A 14,972-nucleotide genomic window follows, 5' to 3' on the forward strand; every position below is an offset into this window, starting at 1 on the left:
TACTTGAATGGCAGAGATTAATTAATTTATGTTAAGAGATCGCTTTAAAAGCATAAATTATTGGGTGTATTTGGTGCATGTATATGTATTTTTATATATATATATATATATATATATATACACACGAAAGGGGAGGTCTCCCCTTTCGTCAAATGGCAATAATTAATATTGTCATTATCGATTATAATATTGTTATCTATTTATTTTAACCTGGTCTTAATAATTACTGATTATTATAGTAATCTAATAAATATATAATTAGTGATTACAATTAGTAATTATTGCTATTACAAATATTATTAATAAATAGATATTTACTTTAAATAAAATTATAAATATTGTTGACAAATTTAGTAATTATTATTATATTAAAAATAATTAAAAATGTTATTAAAAGTATTGTTATAGATTATTTAATAAAATATTATAATTACTGACTATTACTGATAAATACTGTTAATTTAATTTAATTTTGGTAATTATTAATTTAATGAATATTGTTAATAAATCCTGTTCATAAATTTAATAATTATTGTCATATTAAAAATAAATAAATAATATTATTAAAACTATCATTATTGATTATTTAATAAAATATTATAATTACTTACTATTATTGATAAATGTTTTTAATAATTAAATATTTAATAAATAATGTTAACAAAAATCAACAAAATTAATGTTTGTCTTTTTGCTTATTGAATTTCTTTGGTTTAAATTTTTGGGTTTTGTGCTTTGAAAATTGTTACATAATGTTAGTTAAAAATGCTATTTGCATTTAGCTTAATGAATTGCTTCAAGGTTCTAAATATCGACATGGGCCGATATGCCTTGTGTCGATGCTTTTTTTACGTTTTACTTATTTTTTTCGAAATCAGTTTAGAGGGGCTGATTTAAGGTCTGTCTACCCTCTGAACTAGTGGCTAACCTGATCAGGAAGCCATCGACACGATACGTATCAGCCGATATGTGTCGATACTTTGAACCCTGAATTACTTTGGTTTACATTTATAGATTTTGTGCTCTGAAGATTGTTACATATTGTAAGTTAAAAATATTGGTATTTGATTTTTTTTTTGAAATTTGATAACTGTAATACCTAAAATTGCCAAATAATGTAACAATAACAATTGTCAAATAATTAATAAAATTATCAAATGTAAATTAAAAGAAATTACCATTATCACAAATTAGTAGACTTTAGGATGATAATTATTTGAAATTCTCAAATAATATAATCCTAAATACATTAGATTAATTTGCCAAAAATTATCATAAATTAGTAGAAATGTCCAAAAATAGCCACTAAATTCCATAAAATCAATAAATTACTATAATTTACCAATAAACTATCATATAATAAATATAATACATTAGTATATATTTACCAAGAAATTAATATATAATAGAAATTACCATAAATTAATAGAAATTATGTAATAGAATTAATTTCCACTAATTGACCGGTAAACTATCATATACATTGACCAAGAATTGATTTTTGGGCAGTCTTGAGAAGAGATTGAGAAGTCTTGATTTTTTAGCAGTACTAACCATCCATTAGTTAAGCCTAAATCCTCTTGAATTTATTATTTTATGTTTATGCATATTAAGGTTGGATTTAAAGCTTAGGACTAGGAGCCCTTCATTTTGTGGCCACTATCCAAGAAATTGATCCTGACAGAATCCTCGCATCATTAGGAATCCAACAAAACCAACCTTGCATTTGCATTATTGGGATGTGTAGGTTGGAAGATATGATATATTCTAGGCTATAAATTGGACCATCAACCAACTCTAAACCACCGGAAACCGCCTTAATGGTTTTGGCTGAATTTTGGTCCAAGTTATAATATGGAGTGAGCTCTTTGAAATGGCAGGTATAAATCTAAATAAAAAAAATGTATTTTAAACTCCTTTATAATTTTATGTTACAATAGAAATTGTGGGGTGTCAACCAATTGGACAAGTGATTTTAGGTGGGGCATTTGACCCCAAGAATGCTGAACATCTTTGACCTAGGGTGATGCATTAGATTAGAATAAGGATGGCAATTTCTACCCTACCCTACGTGATGGGTACTTGCCCGCCAGATGGGGTGTTTTCTTTCTTTTTTTCTTTCTTTTGGGGAGTTTTGGGATTCTACTATGCATGCAAGAGTGGGTAGGGGTATGGTATTAAGCTAAACCCAACCTTCTCTGACCTACATATTATTGGAAAACATATAAATTTTATGTATTAGGTGTCAAAGTTAATAATATTTTGAATTTTATGTGAAAGAAATTGATAGTTTGTGTTTTTTTACACGTTTTAATCAAATTATTGAAAATTTTATTATTTATTTGTGCCAGTTTACTTATTTATTGCTTATATATAACAAGAAATAATAGGAAATAGGATGCAGGTTGTAAATCCAACCTGCCCTACCCTTGAATGTGGGGAGGGTAGGGTTAGGGAGGATTTTGCGTTTTCATATGTATGGAGGATTTGGATTCTCAAAAGCCAACCCACTATGAGTTTTGGGGCATATACAGGTTGGGAAGTTTAGACAAGCGGGTATACAAAACCCTCTCCAAGCTTGCCCGTTTGCCATCCCTAGATTAGAAGCTTACACATAGTACATTAATTAACGTGTGGGCTATGTTAATGGGAAATATTTGGTTTATAGATTCCTGGATACTCCTTGGTTTTCTTTTGAATTGGTTAGATTTGACTTGCCATGTGACTTTTCACCTCCTTGGTAATTTTAACTATAGTTCTTAGTGCATATTCATTTTAAAACTTAATGGCAAATGACTCGGATGCCTAACTGAACAATCCCTACTTGGAATGTGGTTTGGACACCTAGCTGAATAGTTCCTAACTGGAAGGTGGCTTGGACGCCTAGCTAAACGGTGACAAGCTAGGAAGTGGCTCGAACACCTAGCTGAACGATTCCTACTTAAAAAGTGGCTCTGACACCTAGTTGAGTGGTGATGAACTAGAAAGTGGATCGGACGCCTAGCTAAATGGTTCCTGCCTAGAAGGTAGCTCTGACGCCTAGCTGAACTGTCCCTACCTGGAAGGTGGCTCTAACGCTAGCTAAATTGTCCCTAGCTGAAGGTGACTCTAACGCTTAGTTGAATAGTTCCTACCTGAAGGTGGCTCTAATGCCTAGCTAACTGTCCCTAGCTGAAGGTGGTGAGCTGCATAGTTTACTGGTGTGACCTATAAGGAAACAGTGTCAGAGTTATACACAGGGTGGGCACTCTGATGCTTAAGTCAATAAATCAAAGATTTTTAAGATAGCTAAATGTGAGAGAGCTAGAGAGTTGAGAGAATCAAATTGTGCATGTACCTTATGAAGTTGGAGGTAAGGCATTTATATAAGCATTGTTTGGCGTGGGCATCACGCACCGCATCTGAGATTTTCGAGAAAACGTGCCTAACTGGTTTGAAGTCCTCGGAGGTAGTTGTGCATGTAGACCAATCTTTGCACCTTATTCGGTTTCCTCCGGAACATTCGGTGTAAGAGTTGACTTCCAGGAGACCCGAGAGTAATGGGATGCGTGCAGGAGACCTCAATCAAGTCAACAAGCCTTCGAGTGTGGTCACTCCTCACATAGATGTCACTTCGGCCGATACTGATGAGGTACCACAAGTTGGCCCTGGACGAGGTGCTGCTAACCACCCTAAGTTGTGGACAAAATCGCCAACTAGATTTCCACCAAATCGGCAATGGAGGCAGGTCGCCATGTCGACAGTGGAGGCAGGTCACCAAGTCGACAGTGGAGGCAAGTTGCCAGGTTGGCGGTGGAGGCAAATCACCAAGTCGGCGACAGAGGCTGATTACCAGATCAACAAGTCGACAGCAAAGGCAAGTCACTAGGTCACCAGGTCGCCAACTAGGACTTCATCATTTGGCTAAGGCAAGTCATCACCTAAGTGATGCTAGGATGTCATCTACCTACTCTGAGATGCCATGTATCATGATGTCAGTGGAGGGCCAAATCTGCCCTCATCAATAACCTTTTTATTGGCCTCCCAAGAATTAAGATATACATGCACATTTTAATTCATCTATACTTTTTTTTAATTGTCGAGTGTGTCATGATAATTTATATACATCAACAAATTATGTAGTATCATTGATGTACTTTCCAAACTATAAGTGTTTACTTGTCAAAACTAAATCATTTACAACTTAGATTTAGTATCATTGATGTACTTTCCAAACTATAAGTGTTTCGAATACCTTGTAAGAAATCTAATCGCATATCAACAGTCGTCCCAATCTATTAGGTCAAAGATCAAAATTAAAATGCGAAATAAAATAGTATTCATGTCCTTTCACTCGGAAAGTAGCAAAAATTTGAGTTATACACTTATACTACACCTATATAGTGACAATCAAGATTAATCCTTTTTTATTAAAAGAAGTTTTTTGTTTCTTTTTTCATACAAGGAAGAAAGGTCACCGATAATATTCTAATTACTCATGAAATCTTTCAGTGGGTGAACAAGAAAAAAGGTAAATGAGGAATAATGGCATATGAACTATACATGGAAAAACAGGGGTCCAAATCAAGTGGATTAATTGGACTATGCAATGTATCACTACTATAAGCTACCAGGTTTTAATAAATGGTTCCCCAACCAAATCCCCCCAACCCTCAAGAGGAATTAGACAAAGGGACCCTTTGTCCCCATACCTCTTTGTGCTATGTTGTGAGACACTTTCTAGACATGCTATGAAACATGTTAAAGGAAACAAAGCAAATTTGGGATTTAAAATATCTCAAAACAGACCTACAATTCCTATCCTTCAATTTACAGATGCTTGCATAACCTTTGCAAAAGCAAACCTAGAGGCAAGTTACTGCATCAAAGACAATCATCATAGATAATGCAATTGCCTCTGGTCAAAAGCCAAACTTTCAAAAATCCTTTTAATATTTTCAAAGAATACCCCCAATAGATTCCAAAAATGATAGTGAGAGCATATCACATCTCCAAAACTAATAAAGAGGAGAAATACCTGGGAGCCCCTATCATTCATCAAAGGGTAATCAAAAGCACCTTTATCCCCATCCTAGAGAAAATAAATTCAAATATCGAAGGATGGAAATCTTTAACACTATCCGTAGGCCTAGGGGGGAAATTAACCCTACTAAAAGATGTAGTAGGAAATATTGCTCAGTACCAAATGAGCACGTTTGGAATCCCAAAAATCTAACAAAAGAGATGGACGAATTACAGAGACAATCTCTATGGGGCAAAAAACAAAATAATAAATCATTCGCACTCATGAAATGGGACAATGTCTGTTTAGATAAGAAAGATGGAGGATTAGGGCTAAGGAAAATGGAAGAAGCAAACAAAGCTAACTTAACGAAATTAGGATGGAAAATCCTAACAGATCAGAACAATTTGTGGGTCCAAGTAGTTCGAAACAAATATTTAAAACAGGACCTTCTAGACGACAAATTAAAGAAAAATAACTCGTGGGCGTAGAAGAAAATAAACCATCAGAAGGAATGGATTCAAAAAGGCTTGACGTGGAAAATAGGAAATGGATTAAGATGCAAATTCAGGATAATTGATTTGAAACCAATCAAGGACCTAGTAAGGGATTCTAAATTAAATGGAAACCAACTAGAACCAAACCTCAAAGTAAATACTTTTAAAGACAGAAATTAACATTCGGGATTTTCTGAAACTAGCATGTGTTGTTCCTCAATGAATAATTGATAAAATTAAGTCAGATCCACATTCCATCCTTCGAGGAAAATGATACTAGAGTCTGGGGCCCAAACTTCAATGGTTCAATTAAATCTGCTTACAACCTTTTGAGATTCAATCATAGGCTGGATCAAAATCTAGTAAGGATATAAAACAAACAAAAAAAAAATCCTCTGTCCGGAAAAAGAAGAATAGCCTTTTCATGAGAGCTCATCCCAATATGTGCAATTGCAGAGAAAAGAAGAATAGCCTTCAGAGCTCATCCCACTTCATCAGACCCCAATCAGGATGAAAGAATGATGCTCAACCGACCCTAACTGCAAATGCCTGATATTCCTGTTAAATATTAAGCCATTTTCATAAACTACTTATTCATTCGCTAATGTTTGCATTTCAAAAAAAAAAAAAGTGTCATTTCTCAAGGTCAGTTTCTAAAATCTAGGCCAACATACACAATTCAGTCTATTTATAGCAGATTTCATATTAGATTTAACAGCTAGTGTCATGAGATATTCCAAGTTTGGATTTAGTTGTACCAGTCTCATTGATAACGAGGGTCACACACAAAACTAAGGTTTTAATCCCTGTAGAGGAGTTCAGTATCATATGACAAGATTGGACGCTACAACAACTTAAGTTTAATAGCTACAACAACTTAAGTTTAATAGCACTAACCAACTTCACCACTCAATCAGCACATACCGTTCCTCATTAAATTAAGCAAATAAAAAAAAATAAAATAGAGATTTTCCTCAATATAGCTGAATTTTGGAAAAGCTCCCTCAAGATAAATGTATTTGGAAGATAGACATTACACTCATCTTTCCCTCCCAGTTCCCACCCTTCCTCGGGGAAACCTACACATTCAGGATCTCAAAATTCCAAAACTAGAGAAGTAGAGAAATACATGGTACCTTTCCACTGCCTCCATAGCTATCAGGAGCAACTCCCAAGCTTTGGTTGTCAGAGTCAGCTACAAGCTCATTTCTCAATGGGTGATACAATAATATTGTAGTTCAGAACTCCCCCAAATATATCTGTTTATCACTACTGCAAGATCCAATAATAGGTTCATTAGGATGGAACACACACTCATTAACAGATCCAGTGTGGCCAGGAAGTTTATATAAGATCCTCCGGGAAGTTGTGTCCCAAATATACACCATTCGATCTGCACTACCAGATGTGACCTTGCTTCCATCAGGTGACCAACTACATTTCAATAAGTTCTTCTCAAAATTATGTTGATGCCCTTCAAATATTTTTACACACCGATCCTTGGGGGCATATGGACGCATGTCCCAGATGCGAAGAAAGCAATCCATACCATTTGTTAGAAGATAGGAGCCATCAGGACTCAATTGCATAGCTGTGATCATGTCAGTGTGGCCCTGAAGAGTCATGGTAACCTCATTCCGGCGTAGATCCCACACCTTAACATCATTGTCTATCCCACCCGTGAATATCTTATCTGAGGCATCGGAAAAACTCACAGCCGTAATTTGGTATTTGTCCGGAAATGTCTGCACAGCACCTCTCTGACGCATATCCCATAGCTTTGCAGTACCATCATCTGATCCACTGACAACAAGAGGAGGTCCCCTCCTGGAAGGGCAACATGAATTCACAAAAGATGAGTGTTCTGCCATCTTTTTTATCTGTTTACCTGTTTCAACATCCCATGCCCTCAATGTCTTATCAGGACTGGCCGATATTATCTGGCTACCATCAGTAGTCCATTGAACATCCAAGATTGCATTTTTATGCCCTTTTAATACCATGAAGTTTTTGCAATCTCCATGCACATTCCAAAGGAAAATTTCTTTATCATGAGACCCTGAAGCAATGATTGTTCCTGCCGGATTGAACTTCATAGTATATATTGCACTCTGGTGCCCTGCCAGCAACATAATTGGTGATTCCAAACTTGATGTCCGTGGCTTCCCATTCGGTCCAGGTGCTGGAGGAGCATTATATGGAACTGTAGACCATTCCATCCCTGGTCTTGGACCCATGACAGCGAGAGCATTCTCACCTTCTCTTGGGAAACCTTGCATCTTGAAGGTGCCTACAACTGTAAAGGAGGTCAGACTGCTTTCAGTGTGGGTGCTGAAATGAATGACAGAAAAGCTTAAGACATTGGCAAATTTATGTAAGCAGAGAGAAACACATCCATTTCTTGACACTCCCCCCCCCCAAAAAAAAAAATAAAAATAAAAAAATAAACTAGTGCTGATGATTGACAAGAAATTAGTATCAGATAGTGCAAACTAACAATATATTATTATCTCACAACAGAACATTTTTTCCTTGTTTTCAATTACTTAAATGTTTTACTGAACTCCTCTTTTCAATAACTGTAGGAAATCAAATCTAGAACTTGAAAATTAAAGGAAGCACATACACTGACATAAAACCAAAATTGAAGTTCTTGTCCAATATGACCACTGTAACCTCCAAAAGAATATTCTAACCACTTATAACTATTCCATGTTAGTTTGGTGTCAGCCCACAGAGAATCTTTTGTCTGTATCCACTTCTATAGAAACTTGATCCAATACATGAGTTGTAAACATACACTATTTTGAAGGGAAAAATGAATAGAGAAAGGGAGTGAACAGACAGACCAAAAATATTTAAAAATCAAGAGGAAATAGGATGGTAGCTCAAAAATTACAACAAACAAGGTCATACACTAAAATTCGCTCGAGGAATTACCTCAAGAAACAATTCTGCTCTTAAGATAGAAATCATTTTCTATTCTTATGGCTTCAAAGGAGTTCCAAAATGAATCAGGGTTTCAATAAGATGATATACTGTTAAAATCACAACCAAAGCCATGGAAAAAACCCCAAATCCATGACATGATTCACTCCAGGAGATGAAACAGAGAATGTCACACTCTAAATTCGTTCAAGGAGTAACCTCAAGAAACAATACTGCTCTTAAGACAGAAACCATTTTCTATTCTTATGGCTTGAAAGGAGTTCCCAAATGAATTAGGGTTTCAGTCAGATGATATACTATCAAAACCATCGAAAAAACCTAAATCCATAACAAGATTCGTTTCAGAAGATGAAACAGAGAAGGGAAAAAATTACTGAGCTAATCAGGCATATAAGTTATAACGAAAGAAAAGAGACAGAAAGCCAAGAAAAGAAAGAGAAGCGGTGAGAGTACCTCGTGCAGAGAGGAGTTCGGTCGAGCCTTATTCCTGGTTCGCGCTACTTCACCGTGCCTCGCTTTTTGAGTTTGATATAAAGAGGTGCTTCAGGCAAACCCGATCGGATCGGCCCATCGACCTAGGGAAAGGGTGATCCATTTAAAACAGACCCGTCGCCCCGACGATCTATTAAAACTAAAAACTTCAAACGATCCCAGTGGGATTCGAACCCACGACCTTTAGATCCGGAGTCTAATGCGATATCCACTCCGCTATGGGATCTGAATATTAAATAGTGACTTCCTTACATTTTTATTCACTTATATGGCGGGAGAAAACCACAAAATTGTAAATGGGGTCGGCTGCAAATCGGGGCGGGTTTGGTCGAGTTAAGGTTAACCTTATCACAATCCTATGTTCTAAACCCCCAATTCTAACTCTAATCCTAATTAAATTCCTTCAACCTTTAATCCAATCCAACTTTCTTCCTATTTCTTAAAATCTCATAAAACTTATTAATCTTATAACTCAACTCAATTTTCACTACATATATAAATCCTATATTAATATTTGTTTATTGATGTTTTAATTGGGTTTTTAAGTACAAAATAATAAAAAAAAGTGTTTGAAATGACTATAGTTTATTATGTCTTATGATTTATAATAGATCTTTTATGGGCATCAACTCGTCAAGCTATGGGTGGCAAACAACATAAATGAGATAAAAAATAAATATTCAAAAAAAACATAAAATATGTTATTAAGGTTTTAGCATTTCCAATTAGGATTAAGTGAAGCGATTATCTTAAAAGAAATAAATGATAGTATGTGGTGGGGGTTATACAACTATCATGCATCTAAACAAATCAAATATATCATATATATAACATATTCTTATATATGATATGTACTATAGAGTCAAGTTCGGAATGGATCGGATTCATAAATTTCAACCTTAACCCTAACCTAAGCATCAACCTAATCCAATCCAACCCAACCCGACTTTTTCAGATTGGGTTAGGGTTGGGTTCAGGCAAACCCAGCCCAAGTTGCAACCTTAATGTTTTGTTAACCTAACCATGAGTCTACTTTCCAAATTGAACTGGTATCGGTTTATGAAAAATCATTAACCGAAATCAAATCGAGCCAATCCATTAACTAATTAATTAGTTCAGTTTTCCACCATTTTGTTCCATTAGTATTTTGGTCTTTTATTTTTATAATATATATTATAAATAAATATATAAATATGCAACAAAAATACTAGAAAGGCATATAATATATTATATAATAAATGATGAATAATATATTATATACATCATTTATAATATATAGGTAATATAAAATATATATAATATTTAGAAATAAATAAATATATATATATATATATATATATATATATATATATATATATATATATTGGTCGATTTAATTAACAATCAGTTGTTTTATATTGATCAGTCGAAACCAAAATACCAAATTGACCAATTCAGTTAACCAGAACTTTCGATTCCAGTTCATTGGTTCGGTTCGGTTTTCATTTCTCGATGATCACCCCTAGTGGAATTAGTAGATCCTTAGGGTTCAAGTTGAGTAGATTGGGCTAGCTTTAAGTTCAATATACTCAAGATCAAACCCTAAGAATTAAGGATTGAGCTTGAGGTCAAGTCCGAACAGATGAGTAATGAACATTTTTTTAAAGGAAAAACCAAATTATAGGTGAAATTCAAAACACACTCATCTATTGTTTCCCTTTCCTCATCCCCTATGTCCACCCTCACCATCATATTTTCCCCACTCATGACTCCTTGGTTTCAAAGCTATTTTTTCTTTTCAAGTATCCAAGAAGAAAATCATATTCAATCACTATTAGTTCTTTCTAGCGTACTGGATTTAGAATTCATGCATTAAAGATGCAATGCATCTTCATTTTTTTTAGCTGTAGATACGATTATTATTTTAAACAGTTACAGATATGATGTCAATTGCAAATGTATTGGCTATCTGTCAAATCATCTTTCAATGAAATTTATCGGGTCATTAGTGAAGTTAACAGATGCATTCCATTTAGAATAATCATATCTACACTGGAATAATAACATTTAGTCATAGTTCATCCTAGTCATATAATAATCATCTCTTACCTAAGGCTCAGTTTGGAAGGAATACAAATACAATTATGTAGGGTGTAAAACCTTGTATTTTGTATTATTTTAGTTGTACTTATACTGTATAAATTTACATTTGTACTTTTTCCAAACTGAGCCTATAGGTATCACTACAATCACAATAGTGGAGATGAGAGTAGCTTTGGAAGCACACAGATTGGCAATTTCAACTCCAACACAAGAACATGGTAATTGAAGGAGATTCAAGATCAACCATAGATGCCCTATAAGACAAAGTTGAAACAACATGGAGTTGTTCCAACAAGAAGAAAATCATGAGGGAGCGAGATGTAGACTTATCCCATTTGTTGTGAGAGTTAAGCTACATCCTTCTTGCCGATAGTGTTAGTTGCCGATTTGCTAGGGTTTGTTTAAAATCTCTATTGTATGTATTTATGTGTGTATGTATGTACACACATATAAAAAAGAAACTAAACGCTTGATTTTTTTTGCCCTGTTAATAGCTTTGACGTGGCACAAAGCTATGCAATATGGGTAGAAATTCCTACCTAGATAACCAAAGTTTCCTCATCCTAAGAGTCCTCAAGCAATATCCATGGCAAACCCTAGCTTGGCATTCGAAACGATTATTCTGAATTTGAATGCTAGAGCTTGCAACAATTAATAAATGGATTCGATTCAAATTTAAAATATTAAATTATTTATATTTATGTACATTCATTATACATGTGTAGTTAAAAGTGGTTACTTTTTTCATTTAAAATCGAATATGACCTGAGTCCTATATATCAGATTTTGGATTGGATGTGAATGTAATTGGATTCAATTCGAATCCAATTTGATTACATCCCTAACCATCATTTTGGCTACCTTCATGTTGGCCCTATGTGTTTTTGGTGATAGCAAATTCATTGAGAGTATTATTATGAGGAGTAAAGAATGAACGAAATATACTGGGCAGCTGTAAATCAACTTGAATCTCTTAAAATAAGAAGTTTGATACCAAGAGGAGAAAGCATCTAAGTCTATTGGTCTACATTGCTTTGTGCTTTAGGATTTTGGTGTGAATCTTATGCATGGGATGTAATATATGGGCTTAAACTTGACCAATCTCAATTAACCTAACCTTAGAGAACAAAGGCTAGTATTATGCCTAATCCTTAGGTGCTCTTGAACTCAAAAAGTAATTAATCTAAGTTTGAAAGCCTAAAAAAACAATTTTCGGACCTTTTAGAATAGAAATCTCAAAGTTTCTTAGGTTGTGACAATGAATAGTCAACTATTCATAAACCTACAGTTAACTAACCTTCACAATTGAGGCATGTGTTATAAAGGCACTATTTAGTTAAGTATAAGAAATCATGAATCGACTATGCTTAATAGATAAGACCATGTATAAGCTACTAGTTGACTATTAGAAGGGAGTAATCTACTACTAGAGAAAAAAGATTCATTCCTATGATTAGTAGTCAACTACTAGCTTGTTCTAGTGGATTACTTGTGGAAAATTTTGACTATTTAAAAGGCACAAATGCCTTTTATCTTGTTAGGAACTCAATTTGAACATTTCCTAGTATGGATTAATCCCTTTCCAATGGCTCTCTAATAGTTATATGCTCTCCACATTATTAATCAATGGTTTTGGATTAAAGAATAACAAGAACTTGATAAGTAAAAATCTGCCAAGTAAAATGAGCATTTTAAAAGCAACAGTTTTTTCTACAAGAATAGATTTATGTGTTAAATCAGTCTGTAGTGAGAAAAACTAAATATCCTTCTTATCCATTCTCTTTTTAGGATATAGCTTGAATTGTATTTTTTATTATCTAGGTACTAAGTACTAAGAGGCATTTGTTGTATTTGTGCTTACATTGTTATATTTGTTGTATTTGAATGTTCTAGCTTGAACACCATTGTTAGGTTTAGTTGGCACCCATAAGCCAACTTCTCAAGTCTTGTTGGCACTCGTAAGCCAACTGATTAAGGCATTGCAAGCACCTAAAAACCATATTAGTTGTATGGTTTATCTGGCACCAAGAAGCCCAATAGGTTTTAGTGGAATTTTTAAAAGGTTGCCTAAGGAGGGTTTATTTGAACCTCCATAAAAATCTCTGTATGCTTAGCTTTTTGCATTCATTTATTTATTTCTCTATATTTATTTAATTTTATTATTATTCGCTACATTTGTATAGTACAAAGACAACCTTTCACTCCACTGATCTTGCATATCATCTTAAAAGGCTTTAGTTACGAGAAACCTATTTATAATTACTGTCTTTTAATCTCTTTCTGGCCAAATATATTTTGATGAATAAAGAAACACTCTTGCCCCTTACTTATTAGACCTATGCATGGATTGGGCTTTGCTCCCCCATGTGATGTCCAAAGTAATTTATATTCTAATAATGTCTTTCCATTTTCATCCACCAAGCCATCAAAATTTGCTTTATATTATTATTCATTTTCACCCACCAAAACTTCTAATTTTACTTTGATGAAAGTTGATAAGCATTTCTATTGACATACATCATGAGAAGAGTAATGCATTCTCGATATTGGATACAATGTTGGAGAAAATAGGGAAAGAAGACCAAGTCTGAAACTTAGAAACATTCAAATGAAAACCACCGATAAAATGGCTGCCCTATTAGCAGACCTTAGAGCAAAGTTCACTGAGCATTGAGGAAGCTAATGGCACTACAAGCCTGTAACTCAGTTTCTCCAATAGAGCATTAATAGCTACTTTGGCACCTCCCTCAACCTTAATAGAGTGAATACCCAATAGAGCTTGTGCTTCCACCTCAGTTGCCATCACCCGAGGGATCTTCATTGATCATCCATAGAAAAATTCACTAGTTGAGTCTCTAATCACCACACCAATAGTTGGTAATGAAGAGTTATAAGCTCCATATAAGTTGAGCTTGTATTATTTCCATTTTTATATACCATCTTTTATAATAGTCTAGTAACCTACTTAAATTTTCTCACCTTGTTTTCTCCTCTCTTGATGTAGAACTTGTATATATTACACTATTGCATTATAAATGAATTATGACTAATAAAATTGCAACCATTTTATTGTGTTATCAGAGCAAGGTTGATTTAAGGAAAACTCAAATTGTTTTTCCTTTTGTTCTGTGTCACTGTGACATTCTCTTCTCTTCATGGTGGGTGGTGAATATCATCAATAGCAACAACAATATTGTTATTGGAGATTTAAATGATAGGATGACTAACAATACCGTAGTCAAAGTGATAACTCAAGTACGACTCTAGTTTCATTCTCTCATACTAAAGATCATTACTTGACAAGGAGATGAATCATGAAAATAATACTTTGCTAAAAATAAGCATTGCTTTGAAGATGGGACTTTACCCAAAGTGATTGGGCATCTTAGTCAAATCCAATATTGAGAAAAAGGCAATTGCATGATTCTATCATGGGTTCTCGATTCCTTAGCTAAAGAACTCTTTTATAGATCTATCTATACAATGATTACTAGAGCCATGTGGATTGACCTTGAAGAACAATTCTCACAAGGCAATGCACCACAAATACTTCAACTAAAACATGATATCACCGCCCTTCAAAAAGGGCAATTGTTTGTTTTTTCCTATTTACCACCCTAAACAGATTATGGGAACAATTAGAATCATATAATCATTTTTATCTGTTTACATGGGGTTTGTAGGAACTAATGTAACAATTCCTACAATCTACCTTTACTTTCTCACCTTATATATTTTTCTCTCCCCTCTTGATAATTTAACAATGGATTTGGCAAATAGAACAAAATAGTGAAATAGAACTAATGTAACAATTCCCATATAGTTAGGATAAGGTTTGGATGATGATTTTTCTCCCCTCTTAGTTTAGAACTTGTACATATTACACCAGTACATTTTGAATGAATTGCAATTGAAGAATTTCAGCCATTTTATTAATTTCATTAGAGAGC

At 34.2% G+C, this 14,972-nt stretch overlaps 1 protein-coding gene and 1 non-coding gene across 6 annotated transcripts; both read right to left on the reverse strand.

Moving 5' to 3' along the window:
• Positions 1 to 5,688: 5,688 nt before the first annotated feature.
• On the reverse strand, positions 5,689 to 9,034 carry LOC148845316 (Transducin/WD40 repeat-like superfamily protein). Of its 5 annotated transcripts, none has more exons than XR_016102281.1 (3): positions 8,902 to 9,034; positions 6,636 to 7,830; positions 5,689 to 6,038 (listed from the first exon to the last, which is right to left on the reverse strand). XR_016102281.1 is itself a non-coding variant. In XM_088955091.1 (2 exons), the coding sequence occupies exon 2, from the start codon at positions 7,776 to 7,778 to the stop codon at positions 6,738 to 6,740; it is 1,041 nt and encodes a 346-aa protein (XP_088811217.1). In that variant the 5' UTR covers positions 7,779 to 7,830; positions 8,902 to 9,034; the 3' UTR covers positions 6,337 to 6,737. The 5 variants fall into 5 exon arrangements, 1 of the variants encoding a protein (XP_088811217.1); XR_016102280.1 differs by having other exon boundaries at positions 5,689 to 6,057; XR_016102279.1 differs by having other exon boundaries at positions 6,636 to 7,795; positions 8,902 to 9,033.
• Positions 9,035 to 9,093: 59 nt separating this feature from the next.
• TRNAR-CCG (transfer RNA arginine (anticodon CCG)) lies at positions 9,094 to 9,166 on the reverse strand. The gene has a single exon. It is a non-coding gene; the product is annotated as a tRNA-Arg (tRNA).
• Positions 9,167 to 14,972: the final 5,806 nt, after the last annotated feature.

The sequence above is a fragment of the Nelumbo lutea genome, chromosome 7 (genome assembly GCF_056320005.1).
Source record: "Nelumbo lutea isolate HS-2025 chromosome 7, American lotus-T2T, whole genome shotgun sequence".
Classification (NCBI taxonomy): Eukaryota; Viridiplantae; Streptophyta; class Magnoliopsida; order Proteales; family Nelumbonaceae; genus Nelumbo; species Nelumbo lutea.

What these genes read in the sequence shown, in the direction of transcription:
- LOC148845316 (XM_088955091.1), bottom strand. Translation starts at nt 7,778, where the DNA reads ATGCAAGGTTTCCCAAGAGAAGGTGAGAATGCTCTCGCTGTCATGGGT.